We start from the raw sequence: 24183 nt of genomic DNA, 5'->3' as shown, positions 1-24183 counted from the left end.
CGGAAGAGAGGACTAGGCAGAACAACACGTTGAGGCCGCTGACATACCTTGGTTACGATCCGTTTTTTGATACACAATCCAGCCCGACATACGAAATCGTGTTTTGCATTCACTGCGTCACGGCTATGGTTATGTACAGCGTCACGACCGTAACATATAGTTTGGCAGCGATTTTTGTTACTCATATCTGTGGACAGATTCAGATACAAATAGTAAGGTTACAAGATTTGGTGAAGAGCCAGGAGAAAAAAGAGGATGGACGTGATTCATTCGCTTTTATCGTACACGATCACGTGGAAGTTTTAAGGTATGTAATATCAAAAAGCACGTTTAAATAAACGAATGCGATAAATATTTGTAAATACCTTTCCTTGTATATTCTATTAAATGTAAAGGAACATCGGAGAAGCAATTATATCAAAATTTCAGATTTTCGAAGAATGTCGAAGGAGCTTTACGCGAGATGTGCTTAACGGAAATCATAGAATCAACGATAATTATGTGTTTACTCGAATATTACTGCATGACGGTAAGCAGATAAATTAACGTCTGTTTATAAAGGGGTATATTCTTTGCAATTCCTTTAGGAGTGGCAAAACAGCGATACAATTGCGATATTAACTTATTTTACCTTGTTGATATCCTTTACATTTAATATATTTATATTTTGCTACATTGGCGAAGTTCTCACCGAGCAGGTACTTGCAAGAGAAATTATTCTTATTTATATATGTATTTTCAAATTCGTAAACATTCTTAATGATCGTGATTAGTGCAGCCAAATTGGTACTGTTTGTTATGGAATCGGTTGGTATAATTTGCCAGTTAAGAAAGCTTACGATCTTGTTCTACTGATCTGTGTATCCCAATATCCACCGAAACTTACAGCTGGAAAAATAATCGATTTATCACTGAATACGTTTAATTCTGTGAGTCTTGTTCCTTAATACAGTTTCGATGAATTGTAAAACAAATAGACTGAAGTTTAACGTTTAACGATATTCAGGTAGCCAAGACGTCAGTAATTTATTTAAATTTACTTCGAACAGTTACGGACTGGTAATAAAATCTAATTCTTTGTAATTATTGCTGAAAAATTGTATCATTGTATTACTGAAAATTTATTCTTGCAGATAGCATTTTTCCAAGCGAAGCTCAAAGGTATCTGTATTAATTGCGTGTATGGCCGATTTAATTTCAAGCGATTTTAGATTTGTTGAATATTATGACCGACAAGAATATAAATTTCAAACGCAGTTGATTAAAATTCTGTTAAGTAAATTATTTAATGTGCTACTTTATTCTAGGAGTAATAACGTCAAATCGTGAAGCACTTAAACGTGATACCAACTTTCGACTTTGCTCACTTCCGTATGCACTTTTAATTGAAATTTTGTCAAAATTATCAAATAATTAAATGCGAATTTTAAATTACAAATAGAAAAGTAACAGAAAACGTTGCTTTTTACTCACAAAAATATATCATGCTCTTAATATCATATATTTTCACCGGTAGTCAGGTATATCGTAGAAATATTCATTGCTATCGTAATAGTTGATATTTAAAATCGTCATTACATATTGAATATTATATACATTTTTTAAATATTTTCACAATGCTAAACAATTTCTTAATACCTATGTATAGAATGACATTTAGTTTAACCAAATAACAAGTCTGACAATAATTATAGACTTGTATAACCACTATTCTAATAAAAAAGTAAGTTACCGTGTTTTCTATATTTAAATATTATAATTCTGTATGACTATATACACATGAACGATATTCTGCCATAAAAATAGAAGTTCTTAATAGTTGTGCACTTGTGTATATCACAATCCTTACTACATATATCCCAACCCTTTCACGTTTAGTCTGAAAGTTGGACTATAGCATCACCGGTTATTATCCACGATAATTTTAAACGTTCGTTTCTGTGATAAATAATCGATTCCAAAGTTGTCAGAGATACACGCACACTACATCACAGGTGCAAGCTCGACAAACTTGCAATCAATGCTGCTAAACTACCGTAAATAGTCGTTTTCGAACTCTCGGCGAATATGCATTTTCCCACACAAAATCAGGATGACTGCAAGTTGCAGAACTTGAACTATAAAAAGGACATTACTTATGTTACCAAACACAGCAAGTGGATCTTAAACTCTATTGGTATGTGGCCAATAATATTAAAAGGTGTTGCAAGATTCCTCCCTAAAATCGCGATTGTACTCAATAACTTTGTGTTACTCTTCGCCATTATACCATGTGTACTTTACATCATATTCGATGAAAAGGATACTCTAAGAAAATTACAGTTAGTCGGTTTAGTAAGTTTCTGTGGTACTTCGTTGATGAAGTATTGGGCTCTGACTTTACGCAAATCGAAAATTGAAGATTGCATCAGACAGATGCAGACCGATTGGAAACAGGTTAGTAAATTAATAAAGAAATAAGTAAATGTAAATTAATCGAGCAAAATTAAAAGACATTAAGAGTTAATTATATACTGTTAGAAAGTGTACATAAGAAAAAATTAAAATGACTAATGTTTCATTAAAGGAACATCCTTACTGGCTGCAACAGGTGCAATTGCAAAAAGATCGTAAAATAATGCTAAAATATGGGCGATTGGGTCGAAATCTAACAATAATCTGCGTTACATTCATGTATACTGCTGGCTTAATATACCATACAATTATGCAATATGCGATCGGATCGTACATCGATGAACATAACTGTACGATCAAGCCAGTGATTTATCCCGTTTATAGTGCCCTGTTTAATGTCCAAAGAAAGCCCATTTATATACTAGTATATGTTATTCATTGTATATGTGGTTACTTAATGTATTCTATAACTGCTGGTACCTGTGGATTAGCTGCACTTTTTGTGACACACGCTTGTGGACAAATCGATATCGTTATATCTCGATTAGATGATCTTCCTCGTGACAAAGATATTACAAATACATTTAATCTGAACACGCAATTAATAACAATTGTCGAGCACCATTTACAAATTTTAAGGTACAATGAGAAATTAGCTAGTATCAGAAAATTTCCATAGTACAGTGAAATTGAGAACGATACGTAATGCATCATGGCTGATTACAGATTCTCGACAACAATAGAGATGGTACTACAAGAAGTATGCCTCTTAGAATTCATTGGTTCTACTTTTATGATATGTCTACTTGAATATTATTCTATAACGGTGTGTTTTTTTATTTTTGTCATAAGATTCCTGAAATTCATAATTATTTATTTATAACAGGATTGGGAGCAAAGTAATACCATTGGTCTTACAACATACACAATGTTACTGATCTCACTAATCTTCAATATATTTATACTATGCTATATTGGTGAACTCCTAATGAAAAAGGTATAATTTATTAAATATATTTAAAACATATAATATTATCAATGCGATAATAATTGCGATAATATGCGATTATTCGATTAAATAAATTATTACCTGTACATTATACAATTATAGTATAGAATCACTAATAATATTTATTATTTATCTATTATTCTTCTGCTTTTAACTTTCATGTATCACAGAGCACTAGTATTGGAGTATTCTGTTTTATGATCGACTGGTTCCATTTACCGACTAAAACTATACATGATCTTATTTTAATCATTGCTATATCAAATAATCCAGCTAAAATCACTGCTGGTAAGATAGTAGATTTATCTTTATCCACTTTTGCAAAGGTAAATATAATTATTATTTAAATCTTCACAATACACTACTAAAATCGCTGATCTAACTGATCATCTATTGATACATTACAGTAACTTTGTTTTGTAGGTTCTCAAAACATCATTAGCGTACTTAAGTTTTCTTCGGTCGACTGTCATGTAATAATTCTTTATTTACTGTATTTCTATTTCTCTTTTAGTATTTCTAGAAAAAAAATAAAAAGAAAGATACAGTAATACTTTATATTATCTTATGTTATATTATTTACGGTAAAACGTCTTCCAGATGGCACTAAATGGATATTCTCTATTATCTTGTGAATTAATAATATTTGTTGTTTATTAATCGAGAATTAATATGAATATCGTCATATTACACATTATTTAAAATGTATAATTAGAAATATTATTTATATACATAATTTATGAATTAATTAGGCGAATTTTTATGTATTATTTGGAATCAGCACCATCAAGCGGGAAGTAACCTAACCATTTTTCTCTACGTCTCCATAATAAAAATTTTCCGTAATAACGCATCGTCACCAAACTTGACATTTCACAAAAATAAAACATTAAAACGTTTATAATTTGTTATATACAGTAATGCACTTTCATGCGTCGTATGTGTATCTTATGTATAAAGTGAAAGGTATATAAGATTTTGTATATTTTTATATTTGTACATTTGTATATTTACAGTTTTATATTTAATAAAATCATATTCAAGCAAAGCAAGTGTAATAAAAATAATAATACACATATATGTATAGATATGTATGAACTAATTTATAAACTGATTTATAAACTGACATGTATAAACTAATTTGTATTAAAAATTGTATTATTTCAGAAAAATATTGTAATATGCTATAGAAAGTGGTATTATCAAAATGGCAGAGAAAACAACAGTGGGAGGTATTCCAATTGAATGTTTAACTGGTGAATCTGCAGCCATTTGGTCTGGTTGGCGTACATTAGGAGACAGAGAAGTTGTTAGAGAAGCATCTGTTAAAGGCACTCATATTAATCTTGCTTATAAATATATAGCTTACAGAAGAAGATGTTCTATTGAAGAAGCTCAGCATTATTTTAACAAAGAAGTAGAAATATGGATTACAGAACTTCTGAAAAGATACCAAATTTATAGAGCTTCACGAATTCTAGATAATATGGTATATAAAATTTAAATTATTAACAAACTATATTATTTTATTTGTATTTAATGTTTTTTCATAGAATAAGAATCCAGTGGAATATATATTTGATGTCTGTATAAACTGTAAGGATTTTATATTAAGGAATTATTTATCAGAATTCTTAATAAGTGCTGCACACTTTGAAGATAAATATATAAATTCATGGAACATAATAAAAAATATTGTAAAATTTGAACAAAAATATATGTAAGTTTCATAATAAATATTACTTTGAAAAGAAGAAAAAGTAAAAGATACAATTGTTTTTAGGATTGAAGATGGCTTAAGCTCTTCTTTATGTATAGCAGATATTATAAGATTACCAGAAATAGTAAAACAAGCATTATGCACCGAATTATATTTTTCTACAACTGATCAATCTCTTTCAATAAACATAACTAATAATATACTATGGAATTATTTGCTATCAAATAATAATATTGTATTAATCAAATTTTGGATTGATATTTATTATGGAAGTAATACAACCGAAGAATTAAATGAAATTAATGAAGAATACAAATCTTTGTTTAATACTTTGGATATAGTGCCAAGTATGATTGAAGCTATTGATTCTTCAAATGCCAGTCCTCTTATAAAAGATTTAACTAAAAATCATCTATGTAGGTATGTCTATGTGAAATATGTTTATCATAAAAATATATTTAAATATTTATTTACTTATTTATATCAGGTATGGCATATTTATAGAGAAAGAACAAAAAGATATAAAACTATTATTATCGCGAATTTTTGGTAGTGCAATAACAATATCAGAATTGAACACAATATTATCACATGAATCTTGCAATATTAATAAAACTGAATGTATGAAAATAATTGATAAAGAATTGTGTCTTGCGCATTGCTTATATCAAACAAATACTCAAGAAAATAAAACTAAAATCACTGAATTATATGATGCATTAACAAAAATGTGTGAAAGTCAAGAACAGCTTCAAGATGCATTAATGGAAGGGATTTTTAAAACAATTTCTTATCTTTCTGATGATGTTACTAAATATTTGGAGCAGAATTATTTAATAGTTTTTGTACTAATATTTTCACATTTGTTTAAAGAAAATATGGTATATAATCAGAATAAAAATACAATAATAAAACAAAATGTACTAAGAGATATATTTACAAGTGAAAATGACCTGCAATTATGTGGCAATAGTATACCAAATAAAGTTCTCCAGAATATATTAAAATATGTACCAATACTTGAATCCATTATAGAAAAAAGAACAAAGAAGGAAGCTACAATGTACGAATTATTAGATGGTTACAAAAATTTGAATGTAAAGCAGTTATATAAATGGCGTTTTAATAATGAACCTATGCCTCATTTTTCTAATGAAGCTCTTAATAAGAAATATGGACATATAGAAGCATTAACATACGAATACTATTTAAAAGAAGCTCGTCCTAATATGGCCATATTTAGCTTAAAATTGTTTGAAGGAAAATTAGTTGAAAATGTTTCTTCTAGAAGGTAAAGAAAAATTGTGGAATAATGCAAGTTTTCATTTATAAATATTGTATACATACTTTTATATTATTTACAGGAAACGTAAAGCAGCTCTGTTTGCGCATATTTTCGCATTACGAAATTTAGATAAACCAGAAATATTACGTACATGTATTTCTTTCATTGAAATGTTAGGTATTGATTCAGAAAATTTGAGACTTTATATAACTGTAGCAAATTACATTGATAAAGAAATCGATATTTCTATCGGTAATTATGTTCATTAAATATTTAATAAACTTAGTACTCATAGATTTCTAATATGTTACATTATTTAATTCACAGGAAATTTATTAGAAAATATAATGTATAGAAATGAGGATGATTTGAAAATTATAATGTTTCATTTTGAAAGTAATTTCCAAAAAAACTTTTCTAATAATTTAATTGAAGATAGTCAGCAATTTGTAAATGTATTACAAACATGGGATGTTATTGTACGATTTGCAGGAGCACATAATTTTCCTTCACCAATCAGTTTATTAAAATTGTTAGCAAGTCAGAATTACTGGTTTGAATTTATATTAGTTTGTCACATCTTTAATTATCCTTTGAATCAGGTAATAATATAAATTTAAATAATTTATGTGTTCAGTTAAAAAAACATTACATGTTTTGTCACTTCTAGATATTGGAAAACATAACATATTTTGATGACACAATTCTCAGGGAACATTTGTTAACTTGTTTGTGTAATATCCAACTTACGAAATCTCAATTAGCTGTCTGTAATGAACAAAAAATAAAGTCACGAGATGTTAGACAATCACTATATTACAAAATTGGTGTTCAACAAAGTGTGAGTAATATATGTTATGTGTTTATGATAAATTTTATTTATCGATATAATATTATATTATTATTAATTAGGGATTGCATACTTTGGATTCTTCAGTATCAGCAGATTCAGTGAGCACTTCTGATTTTCATAGCTCGTGTGAATACATTATAAATGATAACATTTGTTTGCCAGATGATGATTTATGGCTAATTATTCTAAAATGTCATCAAAGTCCAGACCCACCTGGTGCTTTAATAAATTCATCCCGGTTAACCTTAAGACCTTTTCTCACAGTCCTAGCATCCTGTTATGAGGTATTCTATACCAATAATTGTAATATTTTCATATTTTTATGACCTATAAAATTTTCTTTTACTATTCAACATCTTTTTTAGCCTTCTTCAGTTGCAGCATATTGTTATTCATGGATGGTGATATCTACCTCAGATGAAAAAATGCTTTCTAATTATAAAGAAAATTTGGAACAACAAGTATGGACAGCAAATCAAGTCTCTAACTTATTAGAGCAGATGGTAACCTGTGGATATATTAATATTGTTAATAAAGCTTACAAGATTTTTATGCCTGTAAGTGTATTTTATCTAAATATCTATCTATCTATCTATCTATCTATCTATCTATCTATATATATATATGTTATGTTAATATAATTTAATTAATTTGTAGGAAAATCTCTTTAATTCATTTTTTGAATTTCTTGTACAATGTGTAAATTATGGCGATTACAATGTTTACCAACAAAATTTATTGCATTTTAAAGTATGCTGCATAGACCTTAAATGTAATGTATGTATTAAATGCTGTTTAATACTTACATAATTAAATAAAATAATATGATAATTGTATATTTTTTAGAAAACTATGGATTGGAATTGTTCAGATTCTACATATTTAAATAATTTATACTGGATTGCAGTTGTTGCAGTTAAATGCATTATTGCAACACTAACTCATGGTCTAAGAAGTACACATTTGCAGATAAAATTCCTTGAAATTTTAATCACATGTAATTTTCACATGAATTTTCCAGGTATTGCGATCTTATACAAATTAATATTTTACTAATTTTGTTAATATCAGAAAATAATTTCTTACATTGCAGTTTTGGTTCCAAATTTCCAGTTGTTTTTACAAATTATAAAAATTCTACAAAAAACCAATGTTACATTCAATTTTGCAGCATTCTCTGTATTGGATAATATATATAATTTTGATACAGAAATTCGTAGATGTATTGATGATTTACTGAAAATTGAAAATTATACTAATGCCTTAGAATTATCAGATGTGGCAGAATTAAATCCTTCTGAGATAATATTAGCCCAGGTAACATAATTATTATCTTATTTTAAATACAAATATTTTTATTATCTTTTGTATTTATTTGGCATCATTCTCTTACTAAAACCTACAGTATCAAAGTAAATTCAATTATATGTATAAAAATGACAAAATTGAAGATAATTTTTGGAATGAATGTGCATTAAATTTTAAAAAGTGTAATGTATCATATGAAAAGGCAGTAGAATTTTTTGTTGAATGTGCTGAAAAAGTTACTTCTCACAAGGAAAGGTATGTATTATCTTTTCACCCAAGAGCACTAATCTTGTAAAGATTTAATGAAATAAAACATATATGTTTCCACAGATATGAAATATTAAAGCTAGCTTTTGAAAATTTAAAAAATATTGAGACAGAACAACAAAATATTAATACGCTAGAAACGGCAATGTGGAAATCGTGTATATTAGCGGGTCCCGAAAATGTACAGTTAGATAGTGGACCTTATATTTTTAATAAATTAAAAACAGAACTATTATCGGAATTAAACGAATTAAAATTTGTTTATACATTGAATAACATGCAGGAGAAAAATGCTGCTGAAAATTTAATTAATATATTAATTGATTTAGGTAAATTGGATACTGCATTAAGAATAAGTAGAATTTTTAATTGCAAACATAAGGTAAGTTTCATTCAATCTTAGTTAAATATTGGTATTAAAATTTCTTTTCTTTTTCTTTTTTTTAGGATTTACAAATTCTTATGTTATGCTTGAGTTTAGCAGAAGGGGAAATTTCACCAAATGACTTAACTATTGAACAAGAAAATCTTCTGAAAGAAGAAAATAAGAATAAACAGCAAAGATATAATGCATTAAAGAATCGTGGTTTACAAAGATTGTCTTCATGCTCCTCGAGTATTTTTAATTTATATTTTCATTAGATCAAATTGTTAACTGATGCGTATTTATAACAAAACCTTTGTTGCAGTAACCACTTCAATCAGTATAAGTGAAATAAGTAAAGTAAAAGATGAAAATATTCATAAAGTACAAATGGAGTGTTTATTAATTTTACAAAAATTACTTGACACTTTGGAACATGGATTAGACATATGTCTCAGAATTGTCTTATGTTATAAATTAGCAATGCAATTGGGAAAACGTTATGAGTTACTGCTAACATTAAATAATCCAATTCAGTTTTTACAAGAAATTGCAGAACGTGATATTAAAAATAAATCTGAAGTTATTAATGATATAATTATAGCATACAAAATAAATAATGACGCTATGGCTACATTTTTGGCTGAAAATATTACGCTAAATATTACCCGCGTTGTAGAAGGTATATAACAATATAGTTCTTGTAAATGTACTATGAATTAATACATTTTTATAAGAAGTTCGTATTTTTTATAGATGAATATGAAAATAATGTTTACTTATGGGGATATTGTTTAAATACAAATTTTCGTATTATTATGGAATTATGCAATGATGTTTCACTCCTTGGTTGGAAACTCTTAAAAACAGCAAATAAATTGCTTGGACATGGTGACAAAACAGATGGTAGTATAACAAAATTGAATAATTATTACATTCCTATAATACTTAAATTTGTTTTTTTATCCCTTTCTTATTATTCAGCATTGAATTTAAAGACAATTGTAGAATTATTAATACGAGCTCATGACTGTTTTACAACTTCCTGTAATATGAAAGGAATAGCATCAGTATTATATAAATGTCAAAATTTCGCAGATATTTTGCAGAATCTTAAGTATTGGACATTATTGGTATGTCAGTTTTTAAATATAAAAATAAACAAAATATTGTACATTATATGTAAGAAATATACAATATCAAATGATTTTAGGTACGTCTTGTAACAGGTGTTGGTCGTTTTACAGAAATGAATTATATATTTCATATTTTAAAAGAAAATGACCAATTCGAATTTTTACTTGGAAAGGGATTAAATAAGGTATTTTTGCATCTCTTATTTTTACAGATTCATGCAAATACTATATATGACATTATATAAAACATATTATAGGTAAATGGTTTAAAAACAGCACTTTTGGAATTTTTGAAACGTCATTGCCCTGAAAATAAAGAGCTTTTTACTCTAGTAGCTTTACATTTTCAATTATATCATGAACTAGCACTTATGTGGGAAAATGAAGCAAAAAATATAATTAAAGCAATAATATTAGATGCTATAAAAGCTCATAAATTACAAAATTCTGTACAACATGAAATAAAATTCATTAAAACTGAAAATATTCAGAAACAATTACACTTAACTGTAACTAATTATACTCATGCAACAGAATATTATTTACAGGTACCACTTATCATTCAAACTGTTTCTTTAATACAAATTTATTTTTGCTATAAATATTTATAAATGTGTTATAGGCTAATAAATTAAATCTTGCTAGTCAATGTTCTGATCAAGTACAATTAGTTGATCTTCAACTTTCACTTCTTAATACAGTGTCTTATAATCAAGAAGCAATTTGTATTCTTAATTTAAAACCTGAAGATATTGATAAAGTATTATGTCATAATTTAAGCTTCTCTCAAGCTTTTATTGTGGTACATGCTTATAATCATCATGTGGATTGGGCTAATCTGATTTATAATCACTGCATATTAAATGGAGAAACAAAATATTTGAAAGATTTTATAACTGTAAATAAGATTACACCTGGTCTGGTACAAGATTGTGCACGCAGGCAAGTTAATTATTGTTTTAAAAAAATGAATTCTTTTTAGTAAATACCTTCTCACTTTAATTATTATTAACTTTATTATAGATATAGATTAGAAAAAAACATTACTCATACTATGTCAGACAACATGAGAATATTAATTTCTGAACTATCAGATGTAGAATGTAAATATATACTAGCTAGTCAGTTGGGATTTAAAAATATTGTAGAAACAATGCTCTGTAATCCTATGATAAATGCATACCTTAAAGATATTGTATGGAAAAGAAGAATATAATAATATTCAAATATTTTAAACTCTTTTAGCCATACATTGGCTAAAAACATTCATAAATATTATAACATCCAAAAAATATGTACATTTTTATTATCATCTTTGTATAAATAAATATTTTCTTGTAATTTATCACCAATAATTTTTCCTATCCTTTTCAAATGTAAATAAAGAATTCGGATTATATATATACTGAAAAACAAAACAGTTATTTATCGAACTTCATTCCTGCCTGAGACAATATACAATTTATATATTAATAATATACAGCTATAATGATGCATGAAAATATATGTTATAGAAAAATTTGGTGGCATTGTCAAACTAAAAATGCAGCAGTATTAAAGTTAGACATATATATAAAAAAATATGAAAAAAAATTCGGTAAAATATCATCCCAAAATATTTTGTCTCAAAGACAATTAAAATTATTAAAACTTATGCATGAATTAATGAAAACTATCGAAGAGGAGGAAATTAACAAACAACAAGGTATAACTTTATAGTTTTCTCGAACATTATTTTAAAATTTCATTATTTATTCAATTATAGCATTTCAATTGCTAAAGACATCTAACGATGCAATAAAAAAAACGATTTCTACGTTCCAAGATTCTATGAAACGATATAAAGAAAACATGAGAACTGAATTTGCGAAACTCGATTGTTTAAGTACAAATCGACTTTTAAGTATTAATTATACGTATACGTAATTTATCAATTTTATCATACATTGAATATCTATATTGTAAAATACCTAGAAATAAAATATTCTAAAAAGAAAAGTATTTTGAAAAATATATGTTAATATATCAACTTATCTTATTTACGTGAAATAGCATATAATATAATATAATAAAAATAGAAATAAATACAATTTATTATAAATCATACACAGTTTAATATAAGATTAACATTTTGTTCGTATCACAGCATATTCTTCTTAATTACAAAATTATTTATTTATTACTTTTCTTCATTGAAATAGTAGAACATATCAATCTGTGTTATGAAATAAATTAAGTTATACTCTTATGACTTTTATCAGATGTTGAAATATCGCTGTTAGGTCGACGTTTAATGGAATTTGTATGTACATCATTTGTATTGTCCTTTCTCTTTATATTTATAGTTTGTAACATTGAATTATTTATCTCCCATTGCAAACTTTCAGCCACATGAAAATCCCAATGTTCTTGATACTTTGATATAGGTATCATTTGATAACATTTAAGACATTGTTTAGAAGGAACTTCAATTAAATTTGACGAACTTTTTTTTATTAGAAAGCTAGAAATATCATTATTTTTCTTTCCTTTAAAAGTATTGGTTTTAGATTTATTTTTTCTTTTCGATGTTTTTACTAAAACTTCTTTTATATTATCCTTCTTATTTTCTACTTTCATATATAATTTTGCTTTTTCTTGTAAATCGAGAGGTAACAATGCAACTACAGTAGGATCAATATTATTCAAATCTGGAAATATTTCATTTAATTGTATAATATACTGTGCATTATCTTGTTCTTCATATATTTCATTATTTTCATTTAGCTTTATACTTGAAGAACTTGGCTCATTTTTAATTTCATCATTCATATATTTTTTGCAGTTATTTGTTACATTCAAATCCAATTTTATATCAGAATTTCTTCCTTCCTTATTTTTAATATCATCTTCTTTTATGTTTTCAAATTCAATATTCATATTTGTATTATCATTTAATTCAATAAATTCAACATCATTTGTATGTGTATTTTCTGCGTTATTTCCTTTTTTGCTAAAAACATTCATAAAAAATGACTCCTTGAAATCATTTTGATCTAAGGAATTATTTAAGTTAGAGCTATTTATTCTTTTCTTATAAAATTTTGTTTTATTTCGTTTATTCAACGAGTTAATTAAATTATTTAATCTTCTAGAAGTAGGAGAATAATCTGTTCTTGAATCAGAAATTTGTTCTCTGATGTTAGAATTTTGCTCAACATGTTGCAGTTTATTACTTGATTCATTATTAATTTCATTATCATTAGAAATTATATTAACAACTTTATCTAAATTTAAATTACTTTTTAGTATTTTAGTAGTATTGTCTACTGAAAACATATTTTCAACATTTATATTCTTTATTTGATCATCTATTTCCAGATGATATCCTAATTTATTTGATTTAAAGAAATTCCGAAAATTTTCACTACCTTTAGCTAGTACAAATTTACCAGCTGATATACCTAAATATGCAATTGGACATTGTGTTGATTTAGATATAATTTCCACACATCGACCTGCCATCTTCTCTGGTTTGTATGAATTTAAGGTATATGAACGTGATTGAGATACTGTAGTCTTATTTTGATAATAATGATAACAAATAGTTACTAATGTTGCGCGTCGTTCATTCTCTTCAAGATCTTGTTCAAGGCGTTCACAAACTTCTGCTGATAATTCATTGGCCCAATGTTTTAACTATAAACGAAACATCATATATTATACACAAGTATAATTCATAACTTTTATTTGTATGAATTTTACTGTTTACTTTACCACATCTAATGAAGTAATAGCTTGTTTTCCTGGAAACTTTTTACATGCCCCAATTGACTTTGATACCAACCGCATAGTAACAGGTTCATTATCTACACCTCGAGCAATATTATATAACCATAATCTAAATAAATATATTAACATAATATAATATACCAAACTAATTTTGTAGACATTATTATTTTAAGTATATTTGCCAATTCAAAACATACCCTGTTTTATCATCAAAACGTTTTTGTAAATATTGCAATGAATACTGCAATAAATCACCCATAACATTGCAATTTAGAGATTCAATAACAACATCTCCAAACTTTCCACCAAGATTTCTAACTTTTTTGATTGGTAATGTCGAGTACAGTATTGGTACTGCAGATGCAGGCAATATTGTTTGCCTGTTTGGTTTATGTAATCCACATGCCAATTTAGCTAGTATCTAAATATATGTACATAATACCAAAATACTTTTCATTTTTGAACGAACACATTGATTCTCATATCATTTTCCATTGATTTATGAAATATATAAAATTTTACCTTATTTTGTGCAATACCAGCTGAACATCTAAATCCAGTTTTATCGTATACGTCAGCTCTTATTTGTTCAACTATTACTCCAGCTATTGCAAGTCTTTGTGCTTGTATATCTTCAAATTCCTCAAACACATTTATTATCCAAGATCTTGTGCTTTTACTTCTTTCTTCTAAATTCACATCATACAATTATTTAATTAATGAAGTTACATATAATAATATTTGTAACCATGAAAGATTACAATCAATTGATTTTTACCTTCATCATTTTTTCCAACTTCTGAATATCCTACTACAAATGTATTTGGAAGCTGTGTCATTATATATTCTGAAGAACTTAAATTTGTGGACATTCTTTTAATAACTATGTCAGTAATATCTAAATATGCTTCGTCCACACTAGCACGTTCTATTACATTACAATGATTCTTTATAACATCAATAACTTCACGACCCGCATTTCTGTATCTGTACAGATATTTATAATTTATAAAAATGATACATATTTGATAAAAAAGCATAACATTTTAATATACCTTGATGTATCAGCTTTTCCACGAAGACAAGGTACACTAGCTAAGACAATATCTCGACATTTTTCTTTTGCTTCTTCACCTCTCATATGTCTTGTAACACCATATTCTCTTGCTTCATAATTAACAGCAATTATTCTAATTAAAACATATTATCAATTATCACATATATCTGGAATTTAATTATTTAATCACAATTTACATTAATTAAAATATCTTACCCTCCTAACTGCCATTGATTATATTGCACAACAGCAAGTGGTTTTCCTGCATATTCTGGTCGAAGTTTTGTTTCAACCTGACAGAAGAAACAATCCATATCTATTAACACGACAATTCTATCATTGTTCGAAGTTGCCATATTAACTGAAATTGTAGTAAGTTACACAATAAAAGCATTACTATCTATGTTACTTTATTCATCTAATATTTTTCAAGTGAATTTTCATTGTACATATGTGCTCAGACATCATTTTAATATAAAAATAGTAAATAGTATGAAAATATACATATCAACTTTTGCATTGAACATAATCAAACTACTTAACCGCAATTTAACAAAATCATAAATTTAAAATTAGATCGTCGTTCCTAAACTTATGTTATTGTGTAAAAGTAAAGTATAAGTAGTATCTTTAATCACTGGTACCACTAATAATTTTATATATCGCCTATAAATGTACATAACTTTTTAGCAGAAAAACGTTATAGACATTATTACAATAAATTAAAAGAGAGATGTATACACTGCAATAAATATTAATTTTCATAAATTATAATTTTAAATTACATGTTGTTTTAAAATATTTTTAGAACACATAGTATTTAGTTTGTAGTATTGCATGTTTAAAGTGTTACATTTACGAACATAAAGTACTTTACAGATTATTGAAAATACAAGTTAAGATACCTGTCAACTTTCGGAACACCTCAATTGTTACAAATACAATATAAACGCGTTTTTTTTTTTGCAAAGTTTTATTCTTTGTTTTATTTGTACATAATTTACGTGGTGTGAGGTATTAACAGTTTTGTGACAATGCCAAGTAAAAAGAAAAAATATAATGCACGATTTCCAGCAGTGAGTATTAAAATACTCTGTATAGTTTGAAAACATTTTTTCGAAAATATTGAAATTTCACATAAATTATATGTTTATAATTTTAATAAAATCAATTATTCACAATAATATTTAAATTATGAAAATATATAAAATTAAAAAATATAGTTATACATGATAATTCTTAATACATACCTAACCTGCATTTACAAATCTATTTAGGGTAGAATAAAAAAAATTATGCAGACTGATGAAGAAGTTGGAAAAGTCGCACAAGCAGTGCCAATTATAATTTATATCCTTTTTAAATTAACAATAAAATAATAATTTTAATTAACATACTAATATAAGTTAACACCTTTAGTGTTTACATTATAAATGTTTAAGTTGTTAATAGTATATTTGTTTTGAAAATCAATTCCTTAATTATTTTTATACCTAGAACATTAGAGCTGTTTGTACATTCATTACTTACAAAAACTATGGAAATTACAAGTGCCAAAAATGCCAAAACATTGAGCCCATCTCATATGTAAGATCTTAAAAATTATTACCTTGATATTTGATTTTAACTTATCTATTGATAATATGTTAAATATACTTATTTATAGGAAACAGTGTATTTTATCAGAAAACCGCTTTGATTTTTTAAAAGATTTAGTGAAATCTTTACCAGATGTATCAGGACCTGATGAGGATGTGCCTACACCACCATTAACACCTGCTCCAATAAATGCAAATGCATCAAACACATCAATTTGCACACCTACAATACGACATTCAGATGTAGGGTAAGTATTAATTGACCACTTTCTATTTATAAATTTTAAATATATTATTATATTTTCATAGAATTCAAAAGCAGCAAATGGGATTAACTAATGAAGTAAATATAGAACATAAAAATTTAAAAGACAATGGTGGAACAAGTGCTGTTAATGAAATGATTAAAAATACAACTGTCCCTCAAGTTCCAGAATTTCAAATATCTGTGCCTGCATCATTTCAAATTAGTCAACCTAATTTTTATACAGAAGTTAATCCTATGAATTTAAGTACAAATACATCTGGTGTAAATACAAATAATCAACCAACATCAAATTTTGCTCATACTGCTACTTTGGATGAAGATTATGATACATAGTTACTTTTCAAATATTAGAAATACAAATTTAAACTTCAAACAATAACAGAAATGTTTGATTGAATAATGTTACACGTTATTGTTCAGAAGTTTGCAATTAATATGCTTGAAATAATTTGCATTATTTAAACAATTTTGTTACTTATATATACTTCAAGAGCCATAAATTTTTATATTTTTATATTTGTTCTATTAAATTATAAATTTTGTTCAGATTAGTTAAAACTACATATTTGGTATTTTTAAATATTTTGTATAACTGTACTCAATTATTGTGAAGCACTCATATTTTAAGTACTTTATATTATTATATACACATGTATAATAAGTATGAATATTTGAACTTACACAATTGTTGTGTGCTCCAAACATATGTGTATTAAAAATAACCTAGATACAGTTTTTCTCTGTTTACATATTTATGAAAATATATTGTACATTTATGTAGGTACAAATACATTTACTTATTAAGGAGGTAGTTAGGTTTATGTTTGTGTAATTGGAAACTATTTTTATGTGTACCTCATTTAGTTTATACATACTTAAGAATATTTATGATTCACAACATAATGTATACAATAATGGGTTTTATAACTAACATTTTTTACCTGTACACATATAGATTTTTATAAAACAATTTAGTATATAATAAGAAATTTTATATATGTTAACAGTATCTTAACAATATGTAACAGAATTAACTTAAAAAAAATGACATTGTTAGGTATTTCACTTGAACATATATATATATATGTGTGTGTGTGTGTGTGTGTGTGTGTGGGTGTGTGTGTGTGTGTGTGTGTGTGTGTACAAAGTCATATCTTAAACAAAATGACTGAAATAGCTAATTTTTCACAAAATTTTTCGTAATTCAATATGTATACAACAATTAGATAAGAATAGATTATTAAATTTGATAAAGACTTAAATTGTGATAACTACTTCATTTGCATGAAGAAATTATACTTAGGTCATTTATTAAACACATTAATTGATGAAAACTTATTACAAAAAAAAGAGATAGTGTATTTAGATATGTAAATACTAAAATTAAACTTTAATTGCATATTTTAAAACTAGGAAATGTTTTCGTACTATAATAGAATAGAATAATTGTAAACATCATTTATATGAAATACAAAATCTGAAAATATTGTATTTATAGTAGCATGTTTAGCGTATCTCGTATTTAATATAACAAATGTGAAATACGCTCTTTTAAAAATAGGGAAAAAATAAGCAATAGTTATGTAAAGAATGTTATAAAAATAATGAGAAAAATGCGCGTGTTATGTGTGTATTTAAAAACAGTAATACTTTGTTTAATGGATTTCATGTAATAATAAAATGTAATTTATTTTCGTAGATAAAATAGAAAAATAGTGGAAAAATTATTTAATTATTAAATGTTATAATTTCAGATAAATTATGTTTATCTAGGTATTAACACGTTAAGTGTCACGCCAGTCCTTGTAAACCAGTATCACACTTTCCGTTTATGCTACAGCAGACTATATGGACCATTCGTTGACTCTTGTTTTAAGCTACGCTGCTGCGCCGATCCGGCCTAAGTTTTAACGTAATTAACATTTTTAATGTTAGATGATCCTAATACACGATGATATCGATTTTTAGGCGGGAAAATTAATTCAGTAGATATATTGCTTTTTGAATCTAACAACATTGTAAATTATAAGACAACAAAAAAAACTTTTGAAAACATTTGAAATAACTGTTTTAGCGAACGAAACTCTATCGTACCTTCTATAAAACCAACTATTTGATAACCGTCCTGGCATTTCTTCACTTACTTCCTTATCATTTGTTTATATTTACACGTTAAATGTATCTCACAGATTATTAGTATCAAATAACGGCGAATGGAATCTGTCGGAAAATTGGTGTAGCACCTAACGTGTTAAAAACGGAAAAGGAATTACAATCTTTCTTATATCTAAAAACGTATAGTTAATTAACGATAGAGAAATATGCATAGTTAAGAACATAATATTTTTATTTAAAAAAGACTTCGAATTATTTTGAAAAAGTTCATAAATAATATTAAATACTCTTTTAATCTACTAATGCAAAAGAATAATCATATTTTTTTTTTAAATAACTTTAAGTGATATTTTACCGCCAAATATTTAAATTTATATTTATTAGTTACATAAATAATAAAAAGGTATCCAATATTATTAAATAAATATTAATAAACACAATATAATGATAAGCACAATATAAATGATATTTAATAATATTAAATGACAAAAAGATGGAATTTTATATTGACGGTAACTATCTCATATAGATATCAAAAACTTGGATGCCTTAAGAACAATAAATGATGATAAATTCAAATATATTTGTAATAAAGTATAAAATATATTTTTAAGATTAGGTAGGATTATAAAACAATAAAATAGAATTTTTACTTTTTCATTTATATTTAATTAAATAAAATTCTTAATAAAATGGTAATGTTATTTATATACATATACTTACATTTATGAACATATAGATAATGAAAATTTGTTAATTATTTAATTTTTATATTACATTATATTTTTATGAATTATTTCTTATCAGTATTAGAAAACTAAGGTTGGGTAAATGATATATGTTTCGAAAACTAAAAGTATAAACAAATTATAAAAAATAATGTTTAGCATATTTGTAAAATTTTATGTATAATTTTCGATGTAGAAAAAAGTTGTCGGTAATTATTCAAGATTTTATATTTATCTAGAGAAAATAATTCGATATCCCTAGACAAATTCTATTCGTTTTTAATTATAAACAATTTGTGTAAATTTCTTTAAAAAATCTTTATATTAGTGATTGTTATATGCAATTAATTAACTTTATGGGCAAAAATAAATGATGAGCACTTAAAACCTACAATTAGAGCTTTCAAGAAATGTTTTGTTGATCATTTAGCGTACTTCAAGTGTAGAGATACTTCTTACTGACATAATGTATGCTATTTGCAAGTAATTTTCATGAATTTCAATTATTAAGTTTATGTTATTAAACATTTATAAGAATCAGATTTTATCAAAATAGTAAATTTGAAAAGGATTGGTAATTTATTGTGGACGCATTTCCTTAAAATCGTAAAATGCGTCCGTATATTATTTAACATTAACAATTCGTTCAAGAAAATTTAAAGATTAACATCTATTCTACGTTTTTGTGGCAAATTATAAAAAGATGCGGTTATGCTGAAATTACAATTTTCTTAGGTAATATATGTTTAAAATATCACTTAACAAAATTTTTAACCTGATGATTCACAATACACCTTTTTTTTCTATTGTAAAGTGTATTCTTTCTTAGCTCCTTCCTCATTATTAGACTACATTACTAATAAATTTTTTTAATATCCTTAAATATTTTGCATTCTATAATTCTATTATTGTTAACAGAGTAGTTGTATATCATAAATCTAATTCATAATATTATTTGTTTATATTTTGACTTTGAGATTGTTATTGTTTAGTAATTGTAAAAAATTAAGTAATATAATGTTGGTTATTTTATTATTTTATTTTTATAAGTTGCAATATTGTTATTAAAGAAACACATTTATATATTTATTGCTATATATTTTGCGTATTTTATCATAATTTTATATAAAAAGCATGAAGTTAATAATTATTATTGAATAATTTTGAAATATATAATTTTATATGACAACATACATTTTATTATAACTTTATTTGATCTGTGTAATGATATAAATTATTGAAATAATTAAATATAATTATAAATAATTATAAAATGTAAGATGTTGTTCTGTTATAATTTTTTTTAAATTTTATAGTAATTTATGGCTATTTGCTTAGTTTAGATCCAGTATATAGCAAACGTATTTGCTTATTAGGTGCGTTGGAACATAGGTAGTGCTGCTGTTCAACTCTTCAAGTACAGATATCTCTATGATGTTTTCGTCAGGTCTTAGCTGCAATCTGTCCTTTCCCAGTTGTCTGGGTTATCCACAGGACAACGAAGAATTAATACCAAAAATGGCTAGAGAACCAATTATCCTTAATGTTTATGATATGGTGAGAAATATAATTTTCTTAACTTTTATGTATTTATATATATTTTTACGTCGTTTCTTTTTCATATATATTTTTTAAAAAGAGCATTTTTTGTTTTAGTATTGGATAAATGAATATACCACACCAATTGGATTAGGTGTATTTCACTCAGGGGTTGAAATTTATGGAACAGGTATATATAGAAAATATTTTACTTTGTACATGCTTTTTTTTTTTTAAATTTCATCTAAATTTATTAATATTTTAATTTAATTATATGAATTAATTTGTAGAATATGCATATGGAGGACATTCTAAACCAATTTCTGGAATTTTTGAAATCACACCCAGAGTTGCTGAAGAATTAGGAGAGAAATTTAGATATAGGTAAGAATATACCTTTCAGATATCAAAACAAGAATTGTATCAAAACAAGAATAAATATACTTCTTATCATAGGCAATCAGTACATATTGGTTATACAGATTTCACGGAAGAAGATGTAACCAGAATTGTTACTGAATTAGGAAAAGATTTTAGGGGTGATCGTTATCATTTGATGAATAAAAATTGTAACCACTTTAGTAGTCAACTTACACTTGTATGTATATAAAAATACAGTATAAGTATTTATTAATTGAAACAATGTAGATATAATATTTTTATTCTAAATTGTAGATTTTATGTGGTCAAGAAATACCAGGTTGGGTAAATCGTCTTGCATACTTTAGCTCTTGTGTACCATTCCTTCAACGTTGTCTACCGAAGGGATGGTTAACGCCCGACGCACTTCAACATTCTTTGAATCAAGTCAGCCATGAAAGTACATCCTCTGAAAGTACATCTTCTGATACTTTCTTGTAACATTTAGCCAATTTTATAAAACGAAGAGATTTAAAATGCCGTAGGAGTTACACCATTTAGAGAGTTTATGCGCAAAGGAAGTTTATCATGACAGTAACTATATCGCCAAGATTAAGGAATCCGAGAAACAAAACCGTCAAAATGAGGTACAAATTTGATATTGTACTCTAGAATTCCAATGGTGATTTAATAATACTGAAAAAAATGCCTTTCTTGCAACATGTCGTCTTTAAAATTTTGGACGGCAGTATACAATGTCGCGTGTGTTCTTTGTTGTATCATACAGTCGAAATTTAATAGGTATATACTTAATAGATAATTACGTATAAATCAAAGGCATAAAGAGACTGGAACGTATTTATTTATTAGTTAAACATATTAATTTTTTAAGAAATTTCTTGTGACTAAGGTTTTATACACGTAATTTTGTTTCGTATTGTATTTGAAAATTTATATTTGTAAAACATAATTCATTCAAATTATATTTTAGAAGTATTCAGTGATGTTTTTCTAAAATTCAATAACCTGATTTTCTTGGATATTATAATTATTTATTCTATGCATACATGCGACACCTCTCTGTACAGCTGCCATTAATATTATTAGGAAATTTAAATGAAGAATGAATTTAATATTGAGATTCGTACATAATAAATAATCAAATTATGAATAACTTATTTTTCATCTATGTTTTAATGAAAATATGTTCTCTCCAAGCACTTTTATAAGGAACATATTTATAATTTTATAATTAAAATATTGAGTCAACAATTTTGCACCTATCACATTCCATAAAGGTGCTATTAAATTTTGCACAATGTAAATCGAAATATAATATTATAATTTTGGTAGTTTTTACCAGATTTAGAATTCAATGAATTCTTTTTAAATATTCTTAGTATACAAAACATTAATAATGTTGCAGAAACTGTTGTTGACATCAAGTTTATAATGTTACATGTTGAAAAAAAAGGAAAAATTCATAAAGTTATTTGAATATGATATAAATACAAAATAATTCTGTTGGATGTATCATATTTGTAAATGTAATACAAACATCAAGTAACAATTAGTGCCAATTCAACTTTCTGTTAATTCTGTTATAATGAATAACTATCATATGTTGTATTCAACTCATAAATGTTACCAATCATAAGTATGTTATATTCATTGTTAACATGTGAATATCTTTCAAGTAATTATTTGTAGAAAAATTTAGGATATATAATAATTACATCTAACATAATGCTTTTATTATTTTATATAAAACATTTCAACAGAAATATCAATTATTCTTTATTTATATAATTGTTCTAAAAAAGGCTTCATTGAAGTTAAATTTAAAATTAATTTAAATTAATAAAATCACTTAATATGTTAATTTATACAATATCACCGAATATAAATTTGTATGTTTCTATATGACATATGCCAGAAAAATTTCCTCTTCATATATATGTATTATATTTGCAAAAAGGTATTAAAGATAATTAGTCATTATCAATATCTCATAGATCAAAGCATGTTATGTTTTATATTCCTCACTGATAATTGTATCAATACAGAGTCATGAAATCGATTACTTATTCAATATAGAAATGAGTATAATGTATTAAAATAATGAAGCATACAAAGCACAATATACACTATAAGTACAAAAGCTTATGTATCTTTCTAAATGATCTTTTTTATAATGATATTCAGTTTGTTATTTCAGTAGGGACTTCTTACTGTTAATAATTTCTTTTTAAACAATAAACATTCTAATAACTATTATTCCGTTTTATTAATTAGAATAATACCCAAACTTAACATAATACTTTTTAAGAAGTAAATATACTGTACTTAAATATCATGTTTATTAATATATTTTTTTTATACAAGGTAATTAAATTATTTCTCAATAATTC

General features: G+C 25.7%; 6 protein-coding genes across 6 annotated transcripts in view; 5 read left to right on the top strand and 1 right to left on the bottom strand.

The window, feature by feature from the left end:
• Nucleotides 1-1063, top strand: part of LOC108550472 (uncharacterized) — a 1518-nt gene extending 455 nt beyond the window's left edge. Inside the window, exons 2-6 of the mRNA XM_017904211.1 lie at nucleotides 7-307; nucleotides 430-529; nucleotides 588-698; nucleotides 774-929; nucleotides 1007-1063. Coding sequence (XP_017759700.1) covers nucleotides 7-307; nucleotides 430-529; nucleotides 588-698; nucleotides 774-929; nucleotides 1007-1063 — 725 coding nt within the window. The remainder of the gene's footprint in view (nucleotides 1-6; nucleotides 308-429; nucleotides 530-587; nucleotides 699-773; nucleotides 930-1006) is intronic.
• Nucleotides 1064-2067: 1004 nt separating this feature from the next.
• LOC108550508 (odorant receptor 13a) lies at nucleotides 2068-3880 on the top strand. The gene is made up of 6 exons (XM_017904245.1): nucleotides 2068-2436; nucleotides 2591-3033; nucleotides 3121-3220; nucleotides 3281-3391; nucleotides 3574-3729; nucleotides 3827-3880. The coding sequence occupies exons 1-6, from the start codon at nucleotides 2068-2070 to the stop codon at nucleotides 3878-3880; spliced, it is 1233 nt and encodes a 410-aa protein (XP_017759734.1).
• A 378-nt stretch (nucleotides 3881-4258) lies between these two features.
• SPG11 (spatacsin) lies at nucleotides 4259-11552 on the top strand. The gene is made up of 23 exons (XM_017904210.1): nucleotides 4259-4369; nucleotides 4571-4892; nucleotides 4957-5123; nucleotides 5187-5543; nucleotides 5611-6414; nucleotides 6488-6660; nucleotides 6736-7010; nucleotides 7079-7249; nucleotides 7321-7545; nucleotides 7627-7818; nucleotides 7919-8038; nucleotides 8108-8282; nucleotides 8355-8578; nucleotides 8667-8824; nucleotides 8900-9218; nucleotides 9284-9452; nucleotides 9526-9882; nucleotides 9957-10106; nucleotides 10185-10333; nucleotides 10414-10521; nucleotides 10594-10884; nucleotides 10959-11278; nucleotides 11360-11552. Exons 2-23 carry the CDS (start codon nucleotides 4611-4613, stop codon nucleotides 11550-11552), a joined length of 5379 nt encoding a protein of 1792 aa, XP_017759699.1. The 5' UTR covers nucleotides 4259-4369; nucleotides 4571-4610.
• Nucleotides 11553-12568: 1016 nt separating this feature from the next.
• Nucleotides 12569-15520, bottom strand: DNApol-eta (DNA polymerase eta). Its single transcript, XM_017904250.1, has 7 exons — nucleotides 15381-15520; nucleotides 15163-15297; nucleotides 14886-15094; nucleotides 14630-14796; nucleotides 14305-14528; nucleotides 14093-14216; nucleotides 12569-14014 (listed from the first exon to the last, which is right to left on the bottom strand). The coding sequence occupies exons 1-7, from the start codon at nucleotides 15518-15520 to the stop codon at nucleotides 12569-12571; spliced, it is 2445 nt and encodes an 814-aa protein (XP_017759739.1).
• Nucleotides 15521-16120: 600 nt separating this feature from the next.
• Nucleotides 16121-17363, top strand: NC2alpha (negative cofactor 2 alpha). The gene is made up of 5 exons (XM_017904261.1): nucleotides 16121-16240; nucleotides 16442-16514; nucleotides 16658-16751; nucleotides 16831-17010; nucleotides 17072-17363. The coding sequence occupies exons 1-5, from the start codon at nucleotides 16199-16201 to the stop codon at nucleotides 17361-17363; spliced, it is 681 nt and encodes a 226-aa protein (XP_017759750.1). The 5' UTR covers nucleotides 16121-16198.
• Nucleotides 17364-21274: 3911 nt separating this feature from the next.
• On the top strand, nucleotides 21275-22403 carry LOC108550520 (desumoylating isopeptidase 2). The gene is made up of 5 exons (XM_017904258.1): nucleotides 21275-21430; nucleotides 21530-21602; nucleotides 21703-21796; nucleotides 21869-22010; nucleotides 22088-22403. The coding sequence occupies exons 1-5, from the start codon at nucleotides 21305-21307 to the stop codon at nucleotides 22271-22273; spliced, it is 621 nt and encodes a 206-aa protein (XP_017759747.1). The 5' UTR covers nucleotides 21275-21304; the 3' UTR covers nucleotides 22274-22403.
• Nucleotides 22404-24183: the final 1780 nt, after the last annotated feature.

The sequence above is a fragment of the Eufriesea mexicana genome, unplaced genomic scaffold (assembly GCF_001483705.2).
Source record: "Eufriesea mexicana isolate 0111107269 unplaced genomic scaffold, ASM148370v2 scaffold2792, whole genome shotgun sequence".
In the NCBI taxonomy this organism is placed as follows: domain Eukaryota; kingdom Metazoa; phylum Arthropoda; class Insecta; order Hymenoptera; family Apidae; genus Eufriesea; species Eufriesea mexicana.
Note: the sequence above shows the minus strand (reverse complement) of the source record. Positions and strands in the feature narration are given on the sequence as shown.